This window comes from Macaca thibetana, chromosome 4, assembly GCF_024542745.1.
Source record: "Macaca thibetana thibetana isolate TM-01 chromosome 4, ASM2454274v1, whole genome shotgun sequence".
NCBI lineage: Eukaryota > Metazoa > Chordata > Mammalia > Primates > Cercopithecidae > Macaca > Macaca thibetana.
The window spans coordinates 30,615,128-30,633,592 of record NC_065581.1 but is presented as its reverse complement, the minus strand read 5'-3'; the positions used below and the strand labels follow the sequence as shown (position 1 = coordinate 30,633,592).

General features: G+C 46.4%; 1 protein-coding gene across 1 annotated transcript; it reads left to right on the top strand.

The window, feature by feature from the left end:
- On the top strand, positions 1–18,349 carry PPP1R10 (protein phosphatase 1 regulatory subunit 10). Its single transcript, XM_050788358.1, has 20 exons — positions 1–86; positions 310–831; positions 7,324–7,441; positions 8,115–8,201; positions 8,364–8,499; positions 9,371–9,422; positions 11,900–11,977; positions 12,111–12,284; positions 12,510–12,615; positions 12,718–12,830; positions 13,662–13,762; positions 14,013–14,160; positions 14,237–14,395; positions 14,492–14,738; positions 14,907–14,970; positions 15,083–15,277; positions 15,464–15,539; positions 15,790–15,903; positions 16,061–16,816; positions 17,090–18,349. The coding sequence occupies exons 3-20, from the start codon at positions 7,335–7,337 to the stop codon at positions 17,197–17,199; spliced, it is 2,823 nt and encodes a 940-aa protein (XP_050644315.1). The 5' UTR covers positions 1–86; positions 310–831; positions 7,324–7,334; the 3' UTR covers positions 17,200–18,349.
- The last annotated feature ends 116 nt before the right edge of the window (positions 18,350–18,465 follow it).

Sequence of the window (18,465 nt, the reverse complement as noted above, 5' to 3'; positions counted from 1 at the left end):
CTAGCACGTTTGGGCGCGTTGGGCGGCGTCCGGGTATAAAAGACTCCACCCGAGCGGGCGGCCGCCATTCTGGGGTTCGTTTAGAGGTAAGTTTACCTACCTTGTTGTTTAGTGGGTAAAATTTTGCGGAGAGCGTTGGATCTGGGAAGCGGGGTAGGGATGGGTTCATTTGAGAGCCACGGCTTAAAGCGGCTGCGATCAGGATGGGACACAGAGGTTTGTTTGGGGACAGCAAAGATGGCATTTCTGGGTGTTTTGAAGCAACCCGTACTGATTACATCTTTCTCCCTTGTGTTCCTTTTATCCCAGGTTTGAATTTTCTCGGAGAAAGACAGGCCGACCACGAGGAAAACAGAAACAAGCCGCAGCAACATCTAAGCCCTTGAAAGGATCCTGAGAGAGGGGGGAAAGGGAAAACAGCAGCCACCAGCCCAACCACTTGTGTCTTCTGCCCCTTCCCACCTATCTTGCCCACCCCACCAGCCCACGCTGCTTGGGACTTGAAATCTGTGGCCGAAGGACCGTCACCACATAACTTGAAAAATAATCAACCACCCTCCCTTCCCAAACCACCCAAATTCACTCATCCAGCGTTTACTTTTTTGAATCCACTCAGAACTTTTTTCTGCGACCCCCCTCCCTAAATGGAGTTGGGTGGGGGGGGAAATGAATACTGAGTTGGCCTTTATTTTTTAAAAGACTTTTTGATCCAATGAGGCCCCCTAAATAATTGAGTTTTGGGTCCTGGTTGGTTGTTTTATTTTTTTTCCTCCAAAATTTTACCCCCTCCCCCCTGAGCCCGAGGTGCTGACGTCGCAAAAAAATTGGATAGTAAGTGTCGAATTTTCAAAAACCAGCCTTGCAACAAGAAGTCAACGTTTCCCGTTGTGAAACCAAAAATAATGAGAGGAAGAAATGAGACCATAGAACAAATAGAGAACTGGAGAAGGACCAATCTGGTCACTTAATCTCCATTAAAAAGGGCCTGTGGGTCTAAACAGTCTTGTTCTCTCTCCCCTACCACCTATCTCTTCCCTGCCCTGCTGCAGGCAAAGAGAGGGTGGAGGGAGGGCCAGCAAGTGAGGATTTTGATGGTTAACCCTTGGTAATCCAGCCAATTTCCAGACTGCCAAAGCCATACGTGTTTATATAAGGAGGAATGGTTACCTTCCTCTGGTTAGCAGCAGTCTTCGAAAGGGTTAATGAGCTCACATACAAGAGATGGTGGATCTTGTGGCCCAGAAGTACCACTTCTTTGTGTGTGAGACAAGCAGGGTGCCTTTCAATTTGCCAGATTAATAAGCAATCTGTACATAAAGATTGCAGGGTAAGGAGATGGGCAGAGAGAAATAATAGCTCGCTATAACTTTTTAAATGACTGTTAAATCCTCTCAATTTTAATGTAATTTGTTTGGGGTATATTTGTGTGGTTAAAATAGGTGGCAATCTAGGAATAAAGATTGCAAGACACTTAGGACAAAATATAATCTTAGTGCCAGTACATACAATAGTTGGGGAGGTAAAGAATGTCTTATAATTGTTGCAGATTGCATAGGTATTTAAAAGCAAAAGAGTGATTAACATTTTAACTTGATATTTTTTGGTGGGGGAGGTACAGTTAAATAGAGGGTGGAAAGGTTGGGTAATGTGGAATTTAGGAGTATAATTTTAAAAGCCATTTAGTGCAATTGAATGCTAGCTTTCTAAAAGATTTGTGTCGTTAAAAGGAATTTTTTTCTTCCCTGCTTCAATATGGCGACTTTCCTTGTCCTTTTGTCTTCCAAGCGGCGTTGCAGGTTGTGTCTTGACCCATTTTTTTTCCTGTCCTCCCACCTCAACCCTATTTGTTGAGAGGGGTCCAAGTCCTTCCTCCCCCTTTCCCTCTATAGGGAGGATGGGGGTGGTCGATGGTAGCCGGTTGAACCTCCGTTGCAAATTCAGTTCTTCCCTGCAGAAAATTGTTCTAATATTTTGATTGCTTTAATTTTCACTACGCTCTTACTGATCAAAATAGGTCAAAGATTATTCACGATGGGGAACTGGCTTTTGGCTTTTTTACTAAAAAGGTGTTTTTATAATGTAACTGAAGCTACCGGCAGAGCTGGGTGGCTTTTTAAAGTTCGAGTCCTCTTTCTCCATTACAAAATGGCGTCCCTCCGTCTTTGTTGTTTTTCTTCCCCTTTTGCCATCCTGAGCTTAGGGCCGCCCTAGAAACTTGGTCAAGGGGGAGGAGCAGCCTTGAAAGGTGATGTAATCAGCTTTCTTCCTTTTTTCTCCACCCTCTTGAAGCTCCACCCCTGAGCAGATGCCTTTGCACTCCCTGTGCTCGTGGCTGCTAGGGAGAAGACATTTTCCTAATTTTCATTATATAAAATACCTTAAAGGGATGAGAGCTTATAGGAATTAAGTATTAAGGCTGTCCATCTCCTTGGGTAGTTCTAGTTTTTATAGAACCAGTTTTTATTTTCACTTTCACTCATCACAACTGCTTGTAATTTTTCCCCACTTCAGCTGCCAGGGGTGAAAAAACAGGCAAACCCAAGACTGGGAAGCTTTGAGGATGTGTGTGAGCGTGTGTGTATGTATATATGTGTGTAGAGGGAGATGGGAAAGACACAAGGGCTTGCGAGAGTCCCTTCGAGATAAACGGGCCTGATGACACTGAAATGTGCCATTTCTGCTCAGGAACCAGTCTTTGGGCCTCCTGCATTTGGTCGCTTTGTGTAATGAGAATCGGGGGAAGGTGGATACTTCTAGGACTTTCTTCTAAATCGCCCTCATTCCCACCTCTCAGTTTGGGGATAAACTGTATTCAGTGCTGTATCACGTTCTGCACTTGCTTAGTTCCTGTACATTGGTACTAGGATAAGAAGTGAATCTTTAGGAAAGGAGGCGGCAGTTGTAAACTCAAGGCAGGGGGAATCAAGCTACGGTTTCTGGTAAGCAAAACCTTTCTGGTATTACATTTCACAACTTTCATTTTTTTTTTCCCAAAGAGCCACCTTTTTTGAATTTCTTTTTCCTTCCCTTCTAAAAGAAATTCCTTGAAAGCATTAATGAAAAAATGATGTCCTCTTCATTTTTCAACTCATGCAGTGCTGTGGCAGTTGGTGCATGTTCAGAAGCCATGCCCTATCTGAGGGTGGTATTGGGTGTCTGGTTCCTTTCTTCCCCCAACTTTTTCAAAGCCAAATCTTTATCAGACTCTCCATATAATTTTAATTTTTAAAAGTCCTGCACTGAAGCGTGGAGGTTCTAGGCAGAATTGGAAAGCACAACTGCCCTGTGGTGACGTGGGTGAGACTTAGGGCTAATTTTCTACTGGGTACAGATTCTCAAATTATTACTTAAACTTCTGGATTGGATGGGAGGGACTCTTCCACATGTCTATTGACCACAAGTTTTTTTTGTTTTGTTTTGTTGTTTTTTTTCTTTTAAGCAGTTTGCCATGTGCCTCTGCAGCATATCTTCCTTGGGAGCTGAACATTCTACCCACTGGGGTTCCTGATATCTAGTGAGCCAGGGGATTAATAAAGAAGATCTTCCTTAACATGGGAGATGGGAAGCAAGGTCTACTAGGGGAACCACATCCATTCAGAGAATCTTGGAAAAGCTGATCCTTGTAGTTTGTGGCCAGAGTTCCAGTCTGGGGTCTTTTTCTATGAGTTGGGGTGGTGTATCATTTTGCATCTTTATTGAAAGGCAGATAAGCTTTTGAGGAGCTCATGTATCAGGTTTGCAAAATGACTTTGAGGGGTAGGGGCTTACTACTTGGAAGCAAGCTATGACCTTGTGATGAATCACCTGAGAGACATAATTCAGTCCACTATTGAGTCAAACTAGGAAATGCCTAAAACACTGAAGAAAGGAAGGGGAACATGAGTTAGGTACAAATCATTTTCATTTCCAGAAGTGCCTCTAAATTAAGGTAAATTTGGGAGTTTTTTCTCCTTTTGTTAGAAGACAGTTATTTTTTAAAGAACTCTGACTTGCACAGAATTTTTATCCTGAACCAATTCAGTCCTGTTCATTGGTGATGGATGTGGAATAACTTTAGCTATGCTGGATATTTTTTCACCCTATTTATTTGAATAGCCCTCAAGTAAAATTCATTTTGAAGGCAGGAGTTGGTGTCACAGACGTTTATCTCTGGTAAAAGTGGTAGAAAATTCCCCAGTGCCTTGTGCCAGTAGAGTATGGCTCTGCCTGAAACATCTCCATAAGGAAAGCATAGCTTAGGATGAGGTGGACGTAGGCCAGGGGGTTGCTCCCTCACTCCCCACCTTCTGTATGTTCTGCAGTCAAGGAAATAGCAGCTCACTAAAAAAAGACATAATCATGCCCTGGATTATTCGTGGTTCCAGAAAGCTTTCTCAAGCTTTCATTCTAGACTCCAGATCCTGAGTAGGTAATGTTACAACACTTAGTCACAGCCCCTGCCTTCCTTCATCAACTCAGTTTGCCTTCTCAGCTGTAGCCCTGTGCCCGGAATGTTGGACTTTACATTCCTTCCCACTTCAGTGCCTTGGAACTTGTTTGGTTTTTTCCCAAAATATACTGACTTCCAAGTAAGGAAACTAGGTTATAAGACACTTGGGGTCCTTAATTTTAAATAAGAATGAATCTGCCTAAAGGAAGGCCATCATGAGAAAACCCACTTATATTTTATCAAGATTGGTGCTAATGAGACAAAATTTCACTTATATTTCCAAAATATAAGTAGTGGAAAATGAATGTTTAACACTAATTTTGCTTTGTCTCTTAGCTTCCCTTTGACTATTAATGTTTTTTATTCTTGTTTATACAAATGGGAATAAAAAAGTCCTTGGATCCCATTCCCAGCAGAGGGCTCTGGACAGAATTTAGCTTTGTACTCATTGGTCCATTTTTCTAAGACTGGCTCTTCTGTCTTGTCTCCCATCCTCTGAAGGAACACTTGAGCTCAGATGACAGTTTATTTAGTGTCTGAAGGAAATAGAGGTAGCTGGTCTATTTATTGGCTTAGCTTGCAGTTGGATATGCCAAAGGGAATTCTCCAGGGTTGTATATATTCAGCCCTGGGTTTGAACCAGTCAAGTCAAGGGGAACTGGTTTGAAATGATGTTTAATTCAAGGCCTTTTGTCAAGTTGCATATATTTTGCTTTGGGAATCTAATGGTAGGTATGTGTGTGTATATATAGAGTTTTAAAAATTTCTTAGTCTCTTGATTGCTTATGATATGTTATTATTGGAACCCATACATTGCTTTTCCAGTCTCCAACAGATGTGATATCTGTTTTATATGTCCCTTTATCATATCTCTTTATAGTTTCTATAGATCACTTTATAGTATCTCACTACATGGGAAGAATACCTTTATTTCTGTGTCTGTGTAAGGATCACCATACTTGAGTGGATTTGGCCCACGAACGTCTAATCTTTTCCAGTATTCTCCTTGAATGTTTTTTCTCTGACCTCAGGTTCCACTTGTACTTGTAGAGGTTCCAGGGCAGCAGTGACTTCTCAACATTTCTTGCCTCATCTCTCGCTTTGTTCGGCCCACAGGTTATGACCGCCAGAGCCAAGATTATACTTCTTCCCTTCCTGGCTGCCTCCTCCCTGCCTCTGCTGCTGCTCGCCTAGGTTGTTAGGACCTCCACATTTGGAAATTTATTGACCTTTTTGTTGGGAGGACTAAAGGGCTGAGATTGTTATGCTTATGTTTTTTCTTTTGTTTGAGAACAAATAGAATTAATTTGCATTATCTTACAAGAAACCTATGTTTTTTTCCGGCACAAAAATACTCATCTTTGTAAAATACTGATTTTTCTACCCTTCTGCGGGGATTGTGTCTGTTACCTCTGTGCTAGATGTAGGATGAGGAAGGTTTTGTTCTTGCCTCTTCCTTGCTACCCAGTGTTGGCCTTATTGCCCAAAGGCAGATATTGCTGAAATGGCTTTCTTTTTTGGTGGTTTTTTGTTTGTTTGTTTGTTTTTGAGACAGGGTCTTACTCTGTCGCTCAGGCTGGAGTGCAGTGGCACAATCACAGCTCATTGTAGCCTCAATGTCCCTGGGCTCAAGCAGTCCTCCCATTTTCCCACCTCAGCCTCCTGGGTAGCTGGGACTACAGGTGCACACCATCATACTCAGCTTATGTTTTGTAGAGATGAGGTTTCGCCGTGTTGCTGAGGCTGGTTTCAAACTCTTATGCTCAAGGAATCTGCCCACCTTGGCCTCCCAAAGTGCTGGGATTACAGGCGTGAACCACAGCACCTGGCCTCTTTTTTGGTTCTTAGAAGCAAGTATTTAGAGGCAGTGTAGATACAAATCCCAATCAGAACAATATTGATTGTAAATTACCTTTCTGGAACTTCAGTTCTGCCCTGTCCCATAAAAGGAGCTTAGCTTTTAACTAATTCCTTTTCCAACCTGGTCTGAAACAGCTGCTTAAAAGGGAATTTTTCTAGCATTTGACTTTATCTATTCCATTCTTTAGTTTCCATGGTTTTCAGTTTTAGGCTTTCCTAGGGGATCCACAGCGTGATTTTTGAGGAGAGGACCAGATTTACATCTTTGCTTTTGAAAGCACAAACCACTAGCTTCCGTTTAACATGGAGACAGTAAAAACTTGTGCAGTGTTTGGTTAATGAGTGACAGTCTATTCAAGGCCTAGGAGGACCTGCTTGATTTCCTTGCATCCATTTGTCTCAGTATCTGGCACCTACCTCCAGATCTCCTTAGGGAAGGATTCTGTTTTCAAGTTTTGTTTTGTTCTCTATCATCTACCACTTCAGCTGATAGATATCTTGCCTTATGTCGTGATTATGACTCTTAATGGGCTAAGATAAAAAGGAATCAACTCTTACAAGACATTTAGCTCAAACACCCAAGATTTGGCCCAATTTCTGTCAAGCTATAGGCTGTTTTTCAAGCCAGATTTTTCAGCAACTAGGGAAGACAGGACTTAACAATAGGTACAAATGCCCTGGAGAGTTGAACATCTTGTTATGAGAACTGAATCTTAGCTCTAGTACGATCTAGTGAAGTTCAGCCATCCTAGGAAGGATGCTGCTGGGAGGGAGGGACAGGTGTGCTGCTCTAGTCCTCCAATCGAATTGCTTTCCTGTTCAGTCACATATGCTCCCCATGTTTAACTTGCTAGGGCTATTTTCTCGGTAGTGGCAAGTGGTCTGTGTTGATTTTTCATATCTAAAAAATAGCATAGTTGAATAGTCACTATACTTTGTCAGATGTAGAGATGTGGTTTATTAGAGGGCCTACTCGGGTAGTCCTTGCCACCCATTTATTCTGTGGGTTTGTTTGTTTTGTCCTCTTACCATAGAAACCACCATCATGGGTTCTGGTCCCATAGACCCCAAAGAACTTCTCAAGGGCCTGGACAGCTTCCTTAACCGAGATGGGGAAGTCAAAAGTGTGGATGGGATTTCCAAGATCTTCAGGTGAGTCTTTACCCTTTTTTGGATTCATTGTGAGTAGAGAATATTGTGTGTTAAAATATGGCTGCAGTTGAGGCAGACTGGAATGATCCTGGAAAGGAAAGGGAAAGACAGTCAGTGCAATAGGATTAAAATCTAACAATTTTAGGGTAAGGGATAGGAAAAGATGATCACTTGGTTTCTGACCATAGCGGAAGCTGGAGATTTGGACGTCCACAGTCTCAAGGGAGTCATATGTTGGAATGAGAGCAGGGTAGCCTGGTAACAGAATTCTAGATTGTTTAGGTTCATGTTCCACCTACCTATAATGTTATTTTCTTTCAGGGATTCTCAGGTTCAGGGGAGAGTAAATAAGCCAGTCTTGAACAGACTATTAGAGACAGTTGTTGAGGGCTAGCCGTATCACCTGGGGGCAGAATGACATTCATCCTGTGTGTTAGGGAGGCAGTGATGCTCTCCTCCCCAGGTCAGGGACTTCGGTGTCTCTGTTCTCCCATAAGTTTCCATGTTGCACTGGATCCATCCCATCCTCCTAGAGGTATATGTGACTCCCCCTCTCTGGAGCAAAGTCCCAAATCATCAGGAATCTCTAGGCAGTTCACAGATTAGAGAGGCGCTTTTGCTAAGAGAAGAGATACTGGCTGCTTCATTTCTAACCCTCACTCATATCCTGCAGTTTGATGAAGGAAGCACGAAAGATGGTGAGTCGATGCACTTACTTGAACATTCTCCTGCAGACCCGTTCACCAGAAATACTGATCAAGTAAGTGGGGATCTGGATGGTTGGAATGGGAAGATGTAGCTAAAAGATGGGGTGGTGAGGCATGGGGTTCCAGGGGCATTGATGGGAGACTGGGATCGTGGGATGTGGTACTTTCAAAACCTAGAAAGGGCGTTACTGATAGACTCTCCTGCCTGCCTGCAGGTTTATTGACGTTGGTGGCTACAAACTTCTTAACAATTGGCTGACGTATTCAAAGACAACCAACAACATTCCCCTCCTCCAGCAAATACTACTGACCCTGCAGCACCTACCACTCACTGTAGACCATCTCAAGCAGGTACCTTTAGTCTTTAAACCCTGATTCTTCTTTTTTTGGTTTCGTCTAACAGATGAAAACTCACACTGACTGATGTTGGCTGTGATCTTGGGCCTGTGAGATAGAATGGCAGAAAAATAATTTAGAATAAGAAGACTTGGTTTGAATTTATCTCCTTTAATAGGTGTGTGCCGCCTGGGTGCGGTGGCTCACGCCTGTAATCCCAGCACTTTGGGAGGCCGAGGCAGGCAGATCACGAGGTCAGGAGACCGAGACCATCCTGGCTAACACGATGAAACCCCGTCTCCACTAAAAATACAAAAAATTAGCCAGGCATGGTGGCATGCATCTGTAGTCCCAGCTAATCAGGAGGCTGAGGCTGGAGAATCGCTTGAACCCAGGAGGTGGAGGTTGCAGTGAGCCAAGATCACACCACTGCACTCCAGCCTGGGTGACAAAGCGAGACTTGTCCCCCACCCCCAAAAAAAAGAATGTGTCAGCCGGGTGTGGTGGCTCGCACCTGTAATCCCAACACTTTGGGATGCTGAGGTGGGTGGATTGCTTGAGCCCAGTAGTTTAAGACCAGCCTGGGCAAAAATGATAAGACCCTGTCTCTACAAAAAATAAAATTTACCCAGATGTGGTGGTGGTGGTGCGTGCCTGTAGTCTCAGTTATTTAGGAGACTCAGGTGGGAGAATCATTTGAGTCTGGGAGATTGAGGCTGCAATGAGCCAAGATTGCTCCACGCACTCTAGCCTGGGCAAGACAGTGAGACTCCGTCTCAAAAAAAAAAAAGGTGGGGGGGAGCATTGTAACTTTTGTCATTTTTAGCTCTAAGTGGAATTATTTGCCTCCTGGCATTTACCTTTCTGTTGCTCCCATTTCTCATAGAACAACACAGCTAAACTGGTGAAGCAGCTGAGCAAGTCAAGTGAGGATGAAGGTAGGTGCCGCTCCTGCTCTCTCATGGGTTTTTCTCTATTACTTCCACTTCATTACCTTAATATCTTTTCCCATCCTTGGATTGTCGCTTCACTTTTCTCTTTCTGTGTCACCTTGCTTTTTTTTCCTTCTTTTAAAGAGAAAGTTCCTCTAACCTGTACCCTGTTTCCTGTTCTCAATTCCAAAGTTGTTCATTTCTCTGTTGCTGAATATAAGGCGCCATACTTTAACTGGAAGCTGATTCCTAAGATTGCTTGTTATAAAACACATACACTTAAAATTCACTGTGGGAAATAGTATCATCCTAGCGTGTCTCATCATCGTTCACTTCTGTTTTTCTAACTATAGCATATTCTGGGAACTTTAATAACTGTTTTCCTAACAATAGATGTACTAGTTCTACCAATAAACATATTCCTGTAGGACATGGGCAAAATCTTGACTCTTGAAATATATCAAAGCGCCGGGCGCAGTGGCTCACGCCTGTAATCCCAGCACTTTGGGAGGCCGAGGCGGGCAGATCACGAGGTCAGGAGATCGAGACCATCCTGGCTAACAAGGTGAAACCCCGTCTCTACTAAAAATGCAAAAAATTAGCCAGGCGTGGCGGTGGGCGCTTGTAGTCCCAGCTACTTGGGAGGCTGAGGCAGGAGAATGGCGTGAACCCGGAGGCGGATCTTGCAGTGAGCCGAGATTGCGCCACTGCACTCCAGCCTGGGTAACCGAGCGAGACTCCATCTCAAAGAAAAAAAAAGAAATATATCAAAGCTCTGATTCTTTCCTTTTCTTTTTTTTTTTTTTTTTTTTTTTTTTTTTGAGGCGGAGTCTCGCTCTGTCGCCCAGGCTGGAGTGCAGTGGCGCGATCTCGGCTCACTACAAGCTCCGCCTCCCGGGTTCCCGCCATTCTCCTGCCTCAGCCTCCCGAGTAGCTGGGACTACAGGCGCCGCCACCACGCCCGGCTAATTTTTTTGTATTTTTAGTGGAGACGGGGTTTCATTGTGTTAGCCAGGATGGTCTCGATCTCCTGACCTCGTGATCCGCCCGTCTCGGCCTCCCAAAGTGCTGGGATTACAGGCTTGAGCCACCGCGCCCGGCCGATTCTTTCCTTTTCTAAAAGAGTTGTGGAGCTTCTGGCAAGGACCATACAGTTCTGTCTTGAAGACAAAGCCTGTCTCCTTTAGAAATTTAGAGTTTCCTTTATCTCTACCCGGGCACACAAGATACCAGTTTCCCACCAAGTGAGCAGTGATCTATTTCCAACTGGCTTAATTGTGTTGCTCTCTTTAAATATATATTTAATTATCATCATTCCTTTAGATATTGAAATTTGTATATTCCCTGTCGGTTGTAGTTAAGTCTCACCGGAACCATAGTTATCAGTTACTCCAGAAAGATTTTAGGATATTCCTGCATTGAGGTTCATGTTGGCTTAGGTATAGAAATTGCTAATTGTATGACTGTTTCAAAAAGTTATGTTTTAGTGTTCTGTGAAAGTCTTACTGTTAAATGACAAATTATGAAATACGTCTCTAAGTGGAAATGTTGGCCAGAAGAGAGGTGCCATAGATCAGAGATGTTATTTGCCAAGTACAAAAGGAAAGAGTTACAAAAGTATTTTTTCATTTAGAAACAAATTTTATGCTTGTTTTTACATCTATAAAGGAAAATAAAAAGTCTTCAGATTGTTGTAACAATTAGGTGTGTTATACGTAAAGCAACTAATGTAGCTTTTTTTTTTTTTTTTTTTTTTTTTTTTTTTTTTTTTTTGAGACGGAGTCTCACTCTGTAGCCCAGGCTGGAGTGCAGTGGCCGGATCTCAGCTCACTGCAAGCTCCGCCTGTTCACGCCATTCTCCGGCCTCAGCCTCCCAGGTAGCTGGGACTACAGGCGCCCGCCACCTCGCCCAGCTAGTTTTTTGTATTTCTTAGTAGAGACAGGGTTTCACCGTGTTAGCCAGGATGGTCTCGATCTCCTGACCTCGTGATCCGCCCGTCTCGGCCTCCCAAAGTGCTGGGATTACAGGCTTGAGCCACCGCGCCCGGCCTAATGTAGCTTTTTAAAAAAATGTCAGTAGTTTTTGAGGAACTGGTGGATTTTGGTTACATGTATAAGTTCTTTAATGGTGATTTCTGAGATTTTGGTACACTCATCACCCGAGCAGTGTACATGGCACCCAATGTGTAGTCTTTTACTAATGCAGATTTTAACCACATATTCTGAAATAAATATTAGGTCTTTTTACTCCAGAGTGGTGTGATGACATCAGAGTTGAAAGTTATTTGAGTAGAACACAACTCTTAATTCATTGTTCCATTTTTTAGGAGTTTGGTTTTTAAGCATATCTCATGTTCTTCTTAAAACTTTGGATTACTTTCTCCATTACATAGATTTTCACAATATTTTCTCAAACCTCCCATTTTCTGTTCCTGGAAGAATATTTTACATTATTAGGCATTTCCCCTTTCTCTCACCTGCAGAGCTCCGGAAATTGGCCTCAGTCCTTGTCAGCGACTGGATGGCTGTCATCCGCTCTCAGAGCAGTACTCAGCCCGCTGGTAAGCTCCTTAGTCCTTTATCCTTTGTATTTATTTCTTTCCTACTGGGATGTGGCCTTTAGGTACTCCCAGTCTGCTTCACCTCTGACAGTGTTTAAATAAAATCCATTTCTGCTTTGTTTTTTCACGACAGAGAAAGATAAGAAGAAACGTAAAGATGAGGGGAAAAGTCGAACTACCCCTCCTGAGCGACCTTTGACAGAGGTGAAGGCTGAGACCCGGGCCGAGGAGGCCCCAGAGAAGAAGAGGGAGAAGCCCAAGTCTCTTCGAACCACAGCACCCAGTCATGCCAAGTTCCGTTCCACTGGTAAGACTGGCGGCTGGCCTCTGGAGGGTTCGTGTGCATGTGCACACCCAGAGCCTTATGGGGGAATCATTTGATGTGTGATATGTTAATCGTAAGGAAGAGAGAAGATTAGCGGAGGAAGCTTTGGTTACAAGGTTAGAAGAACATTTGCGGGTGAGAACGGGAGGAAAATTCAGGGGTTTAGGGGTTTGAGTTCAGCTGCCCACACCATGCTTCTTTCCCCAGGACTAGAGCTGGAGACACCATCCTTGGTGCCTGTGAAGAAGAACGCCAGCACAGTGGTGGTTTCTGACAAGTACAATCTTAAACCTATCCCCCTCAAACGTCAGAGGTATGGACCATATTCTCAGGTTCTGAATGGGGTGGATCTGTGGACACAAGGGAGCAAGAGGGGGTGAGTCAGAGATGTTGATGACAGTTCCTCTTCTGACAGCAACGTAGCTGCTCCAGGAGATGCTACCCCCCCTGCAGAAAAGAAATACAAGCCACTCAACACAACACCTAATGCCACCAAAGAGATCAAAGTGAAGATCATTCCGCCACAGCGTGAGTCTAAAGTGGGGAGATGTACTTTGAATTAGGAGCAAAGTCTTTTTTTTTTTTTTTTTTTTTTGAGACAGTCTCGTTCTGTTGCCCAGGCTGGAGTGCAGTGGCACGATCTTGGCTCACTGCAAGCTCCGCCTCCCGGGTCCATGCCATTCTCCTGCCTCAGTCTCCCGAGTAGCTGGGACTACAGGCGCCCGCCACCATGCCCGGCTAATTTTTTGTATTTTTAGTAGCGATGGGGTTTCACCATGTTAGCCAGGATGGTCTCAATCTCCTGACCTCATGATCCACCCGCCTCGGCCTCCCAAAGTGCTGAGATTACAGGCGTGAGCCACCGTGCCTGGCCAGGAGCAAACTCTTATGGGAACGAATGTCTCTGGGAACGAGAAGTTTTTTTCCCTTCTCTTTTATTATTTCCCTCCATTTTCCTTTGATTTCTTGGTACCCTTTACTTTTTGTACCTCTGGAACTCCCGTTTCCGGTGTCACTTAGGAGTAATTTTAGAGATAAGATAGGGAGGTGTGCCATTTTGTGACTGGTCAGGGGCGCCTGGCAAGGTGATTTGTCGTGTTCACAGGCGCTCACTTCATCAGTTACCTGAGCTATAATTCACATTCAAAGCTATGGCTTGCCTGCCACAGGAAACCTAGAATAACAAGAAGAATATCGTGTGTGAATCCTCCTGCATGTGCTTCCTGGTCCTCTTGAGCTTGTCGTGTCCTAAGTTGAGGCAGGCTCTTCATTGGCTCATTTTATGCCTAGACTGTGTTTGCAGGTGTAGGATTGTGAAGAAGGTCTGATGATGCCATTTGATGCTCTTTCTTTTTGTAGCTATGGAGGGCCTGGGCTTCCTGGATGCTCTCAATTCAGCCCCTGTTCCAGGCATCAAAATTAAGAAGAAGAAAAAAGTGCTGTCACCTACAGCTGCCAAGGTATGGGCTCCCAAAAGTAGGTTTCAGTGAGAGTATAAAAGGTAAAGTAGAAGAAAGGGCACAGCAGCTAGGAGTTGTCCAGGAGGACAAGAGGCGTTTTGCCTTGGATATAGACTGGTGCAGGTGAGACCAGTGTGGAGACAGAGTCTTCCTTTATATAGGAACTGTTGGGGGATTGTGCCTGGGACCCTGGACTAATTGCCTTGCCCTTGGCTTTCCAGTCAGTTCACTTCCTTTTCTTTCACAATAGCCGAGCCCCTTTGAAGGGAAAACGAGCACAGAACCAAGCACAGCCAAACCTTCTTCCCCAGAACCAGCACCGCCGTCTGAGGCAATGGACATAGACCGTCCAGGCACCCCGGTTCCCCCTGTTGAAGTTCCAGAGCTCATGGATACAGGTAATCTAGAAACTGGTTCAGTTTGGGGGGTTTTCTGAAAGGAGGGATCTGGGTCTGAAACCTCTTCTGCTTCCAGCCTCTTTGGAACCAGGAGCTCTGGATGCCAAGCCAGTGGAGAGTCCTGGAGATCCTAACCAACTGACCCGGAAAGGCAGGAAGAGGAAAAGTGTGACGTGGCCTGAGGAAGGCAAACTGAGAGAATATTTCTATTTTGAATTGGATGAAACTGAACGAGGTAAGAGGTCATTTCCTGTAATAGGTGTATTTAAGGGATTTTAAAAGAACTTGGTTGTGCTTACTTTCCCTCTTGCTTTTCTTCCTCTGCCGATAGTAAATGTGAATAAGATCAAGGACTTTGGTGAGGCAGCTAAGCGAGAGATACTGTCAGACCGACATGCATTTGAGACAGCGCGGCGTCTGAGCCATGATAACATGGAGGAGAAGGTGCCCTGGGTGTGCCCCCGGCCCCTGGTTCTGCCGTCACCGCTTGTCACCCCTGGAAGCAATAGCCAGGAGCGATATATCCAGGCTGAGCGGGAGAAGGGAATCCTTCAGGAGCTCTTCCTGAACAAGGAGAGGTGAGCAGAGTGGGATTCCTGCCCTGGGATGTTGAGTGCTTGGACACTCCTGAGGGGAACGTGAGCTGGGGTAATTAAGGGGTGGAGGTTAGAAATTACTTTCAGGGCCTGAATTAATAACTTGACTATCATTCTACTATTTTCCCTCACCTGTGCTGTTCCTGATAGTCCTCATGAGCCTGATCCTGAGCCCTACGAGCCCATACCCCCTAAACTCATCCCCCTAGATGAGGTAAGTCAGTGTTATGTGATGATGGAAGTTGTGATGGTCATTGAATTCAGTGCATCTTTCATGTGAGAATGTATCTGTTCTGTCAGTCCTAATTTTTTTGTTGTTCTTTCAGGAGTGTTCCATGGATGAGACTCCGTATGTTGAGACCCTGGAACCTGGGGGGTCAGGTGGCTCACCTGATGGGGCAGGAGGCTCCAAGTTGCCTCCAGTTCTGGCCAATCTTATGGGAAGCATGGGTGCTGGAAAGGGCCCCCAAGGCCCTGGAGGAGGAGGCATTAATGTCCAGGAGATCCTCACTTCCATCATGGTATGCGCCCTCTTTCCCCTTTTCCACCTCTGTGGAGCCTCCTTAAGTGCTGTCTCCTCACTCTGTCTCCCATTCGCCTTACCCCAGTTCTCCACATCTACCCACTTACCCTAATCTTTGGCTCTCCCTTTCGCCATGGTTGTTACCCTGTCTGTCTGTTTACTTTGCCTTCTTACATCCTCACAGGGTAGCCCAAACAGTCATCCTTCAGAGGAACTACTGAAACAACCAGACTATTCAGACAAGATCAAGCAGATGCTGGGTAATCCTCAGGGCCAGCCCCAGGGGACTGGGGGAGGAAGCCTGCAGTGGAGTTGGGGGAAGCAGGGTTTCACAGATGCAGAAGAGTACAGGGCTGTGGACACTAGGCAAGAAATGGGAGGGAAAGACTGGACAGAGAGAGCATTGCTCTGCCAGGTTGGTTTGAGAGGGTCAGTTGGGTGCATCTAAATGGGAAACCATGCCTGTCTTCTAGAGTGCTCATGCTGTGTTATCCTTGTTTTCATTAACAGTGCCACATGGACTCCTAGGCCCTGGCCCGATAGCCAATGGTTTCCCACCAGGGGGTCCTGGGGGCCCCAAGGGCATGCAGCACTTTCCCCCTGGACCTGGGGGACCTATGCCAGGTAGGTGGTGAGTACAAGGTTGGAATGGGCTTATCTGCTTAATTTCAGTCTGATAATAGTATAGGATTGACTGGAAGGTGGGAGGTGAGGTGGTTTAGGTTGGGAGATGGCAGTTCCTGGTAGCTGATACTGTTTTCTCTTTTTTCTCCCCGTACAGGTCCCCATGGAGGCCCTGGTGGGCCAGTGGGTCCACGTCTCCTGGGTCCTCCACCTCCTCCCCGGGGGGGTGATCCCTTCTGGGATGGCCCAGGCGACCCTATGCGGGGTGGCCCAATGCGGGGGGGTCCAGGACCTGGTCCTGGACCATACCATAGAGGCCGAGGTGGCCGAGGAGGAAATGAACCTCCTCCTCCTCCTCCTCCTCCATTCCGAGGCGCCAGAGGAGGTCGCTCTGGAGGAGGACCCCCAAATGGACGAGGGGGCCCTGGTGGGGGCATGGTTGGAGGTGGTGGGCATCGTCCCCATGAAGGTCCTGGTGGAGGCATGGGCAACAGCAGTGGACATCGTCCCCACGAAGGCCCTGGCAGTGGCATGGGCAGTGGGCATCGCCCCCATGAAGGCCCTGGCAGTAGCATGGGTGGGGGTGGAGGACATCGTCCCCACGAAGGCCCTGGTGGTGGCATCAGTGGTGGCAGTGGCCATCGTCCCCATGAAGGCCCTGGTGGAGGAATGGGTGCTGGTGGTGGACATCGCCCCCACGAAGGCCCTGGCGGAAGCATGGGTGGAAGTGGTGGACATCGTCCCCATGAAGGTCCTGGACACGGGGGGCCCCATGGCCACCGGCCTCATGATGTCCCTGGTCACCGAGGCCATGACCATCGAGGACCACCTCATGAGCACCGTGGCCATGATGGCCCTGGCCACGGGGGAGGGGGCCACCGAGGGCACGATGGAGGCCACAGCCATGGAGGAGGTGAGGATGCTCCCTGTCCCCCATATGCCTTTTGGTGTCCCATACAAGCTTTTGGGGAGTGGGTGAGAGTCACTACTGTTGGTAGCTAGGCAGAACGTGAGGTACCCGTCTCTTTGATGTCCCAGTATGCATAGCAGTTCCTACTCTATGCCCTTCCCCCACATCCCTAAGACTGTGTCTCTGAAAGTTCTTAGGATGCCATGGACTGGGGTGGTGATGGTGGCATTGCCCTCAGCCATTTCCTGTCTAACTGTTCTGCCATCATTCCCACAGACATGTCAAACCGCCCTGTCTGCCGACATTTCATGATGAAGGGCAACTGCCGCTATGAGAACAACTGTGCCTTCTACCACCCGGGTGTCAATGGGCCCCCACTGCCCTAGGGACCATTTGCCTGCCCCGTTCACACAACCCCTGTGGACTGCAGCCTCGCTCCTTCTACCCTGTTATGGCTTCTGTGAGGCCCATTTTCCCTTTTCCCCAGCTGATGAGGAGCCGGCCCCCTCAGTTCCCACTTGCTTGGGTTCCTGGGGGTTTTCTGATCACTGGTGCGCATTGATGTACATATTTTCCTCCAGTCTGGGGAGGAGAGAGACTGGAAACGTTCCTGGACTGCTGAAGAGGAGACCCAGTTGGCTTCACTTTTTGAGAAGATTCACCCTGTACCCCAAACCCCTTTCCAGTATTACCCTTAATGCTTGAGAACCTAAAGCTGGTTATCCTGGAGAACACCCCTACCCTTCTATTGCGGGTCCCCACATGCACACAGAACTCTGACACAGGATCAGCTGCACTTAAGAAATCATCCCAGCTCAGTTCATTATTCCTCATGGGGTGGGGAGATGGTGAAGGGGTATTGTATATCCCACTGCACTGAGAGGGCTCAATCAGCTGGATTTGAGTTCTGGAACACACATCATCCCCACTCCTCCCCCAGCGTGGGCTCTCCATTCTGAGTCCTTTCTCAAGTGGGACCTTGAACTGTCTGTGAACACCCAGTCTGCGTCCTGGGTCTGCTAGGTTCGATGATGGTGAACTCATATCTGCATCCGGTGCAAGTTTTAGCTGGCAAAGGTGAGGCCAGTGGTGCTGGTGTGCCTTTGCCAACTACAGCCAGTCTGGAGACTTGATAAAATACTTCAGTGAGACCAGCTTCTCATCAACTTGGGCCTGGCATGCTGGGCCTGAAAGTCACACTACATGCACTGCCTTGGGGAGTTAGCTCACTCCCTGCTCCCACCTGGAACCTTGCCAGTGTGAAGGAGGCTTCCAGCTACTTCACCCTGTCAACCACCTCTGAATCCCCACCAGGTGCCTTCCTGGGTGGATTCGACAAGATGATTTTGCCCTTTCCCAGTTCTCTCCTTCACCTTGGCATCAGTTGTTTTCTATGAAAACAGTGGATTGGTTGGGTTTTGTGCAGGGTCTTGGGTTAGAGCCAAAATGGATTTGAGGATGAGTATTTTTTTTTTTTTGGTTTTGTATATTTTGTACATTAATAATAAACAGTGGAAAGAGAAGCAGCTTATTTAACCCCTGGTGTGTTTGGACTTTTTTGAGACGGAGTCTCGCTCCGTTGCCTGGGCTGGAGTGCAGTGGTGCAGTCTCAGCCCACTGCAATCTCTGCCTCCTGGGTTCAAGGGATTCTC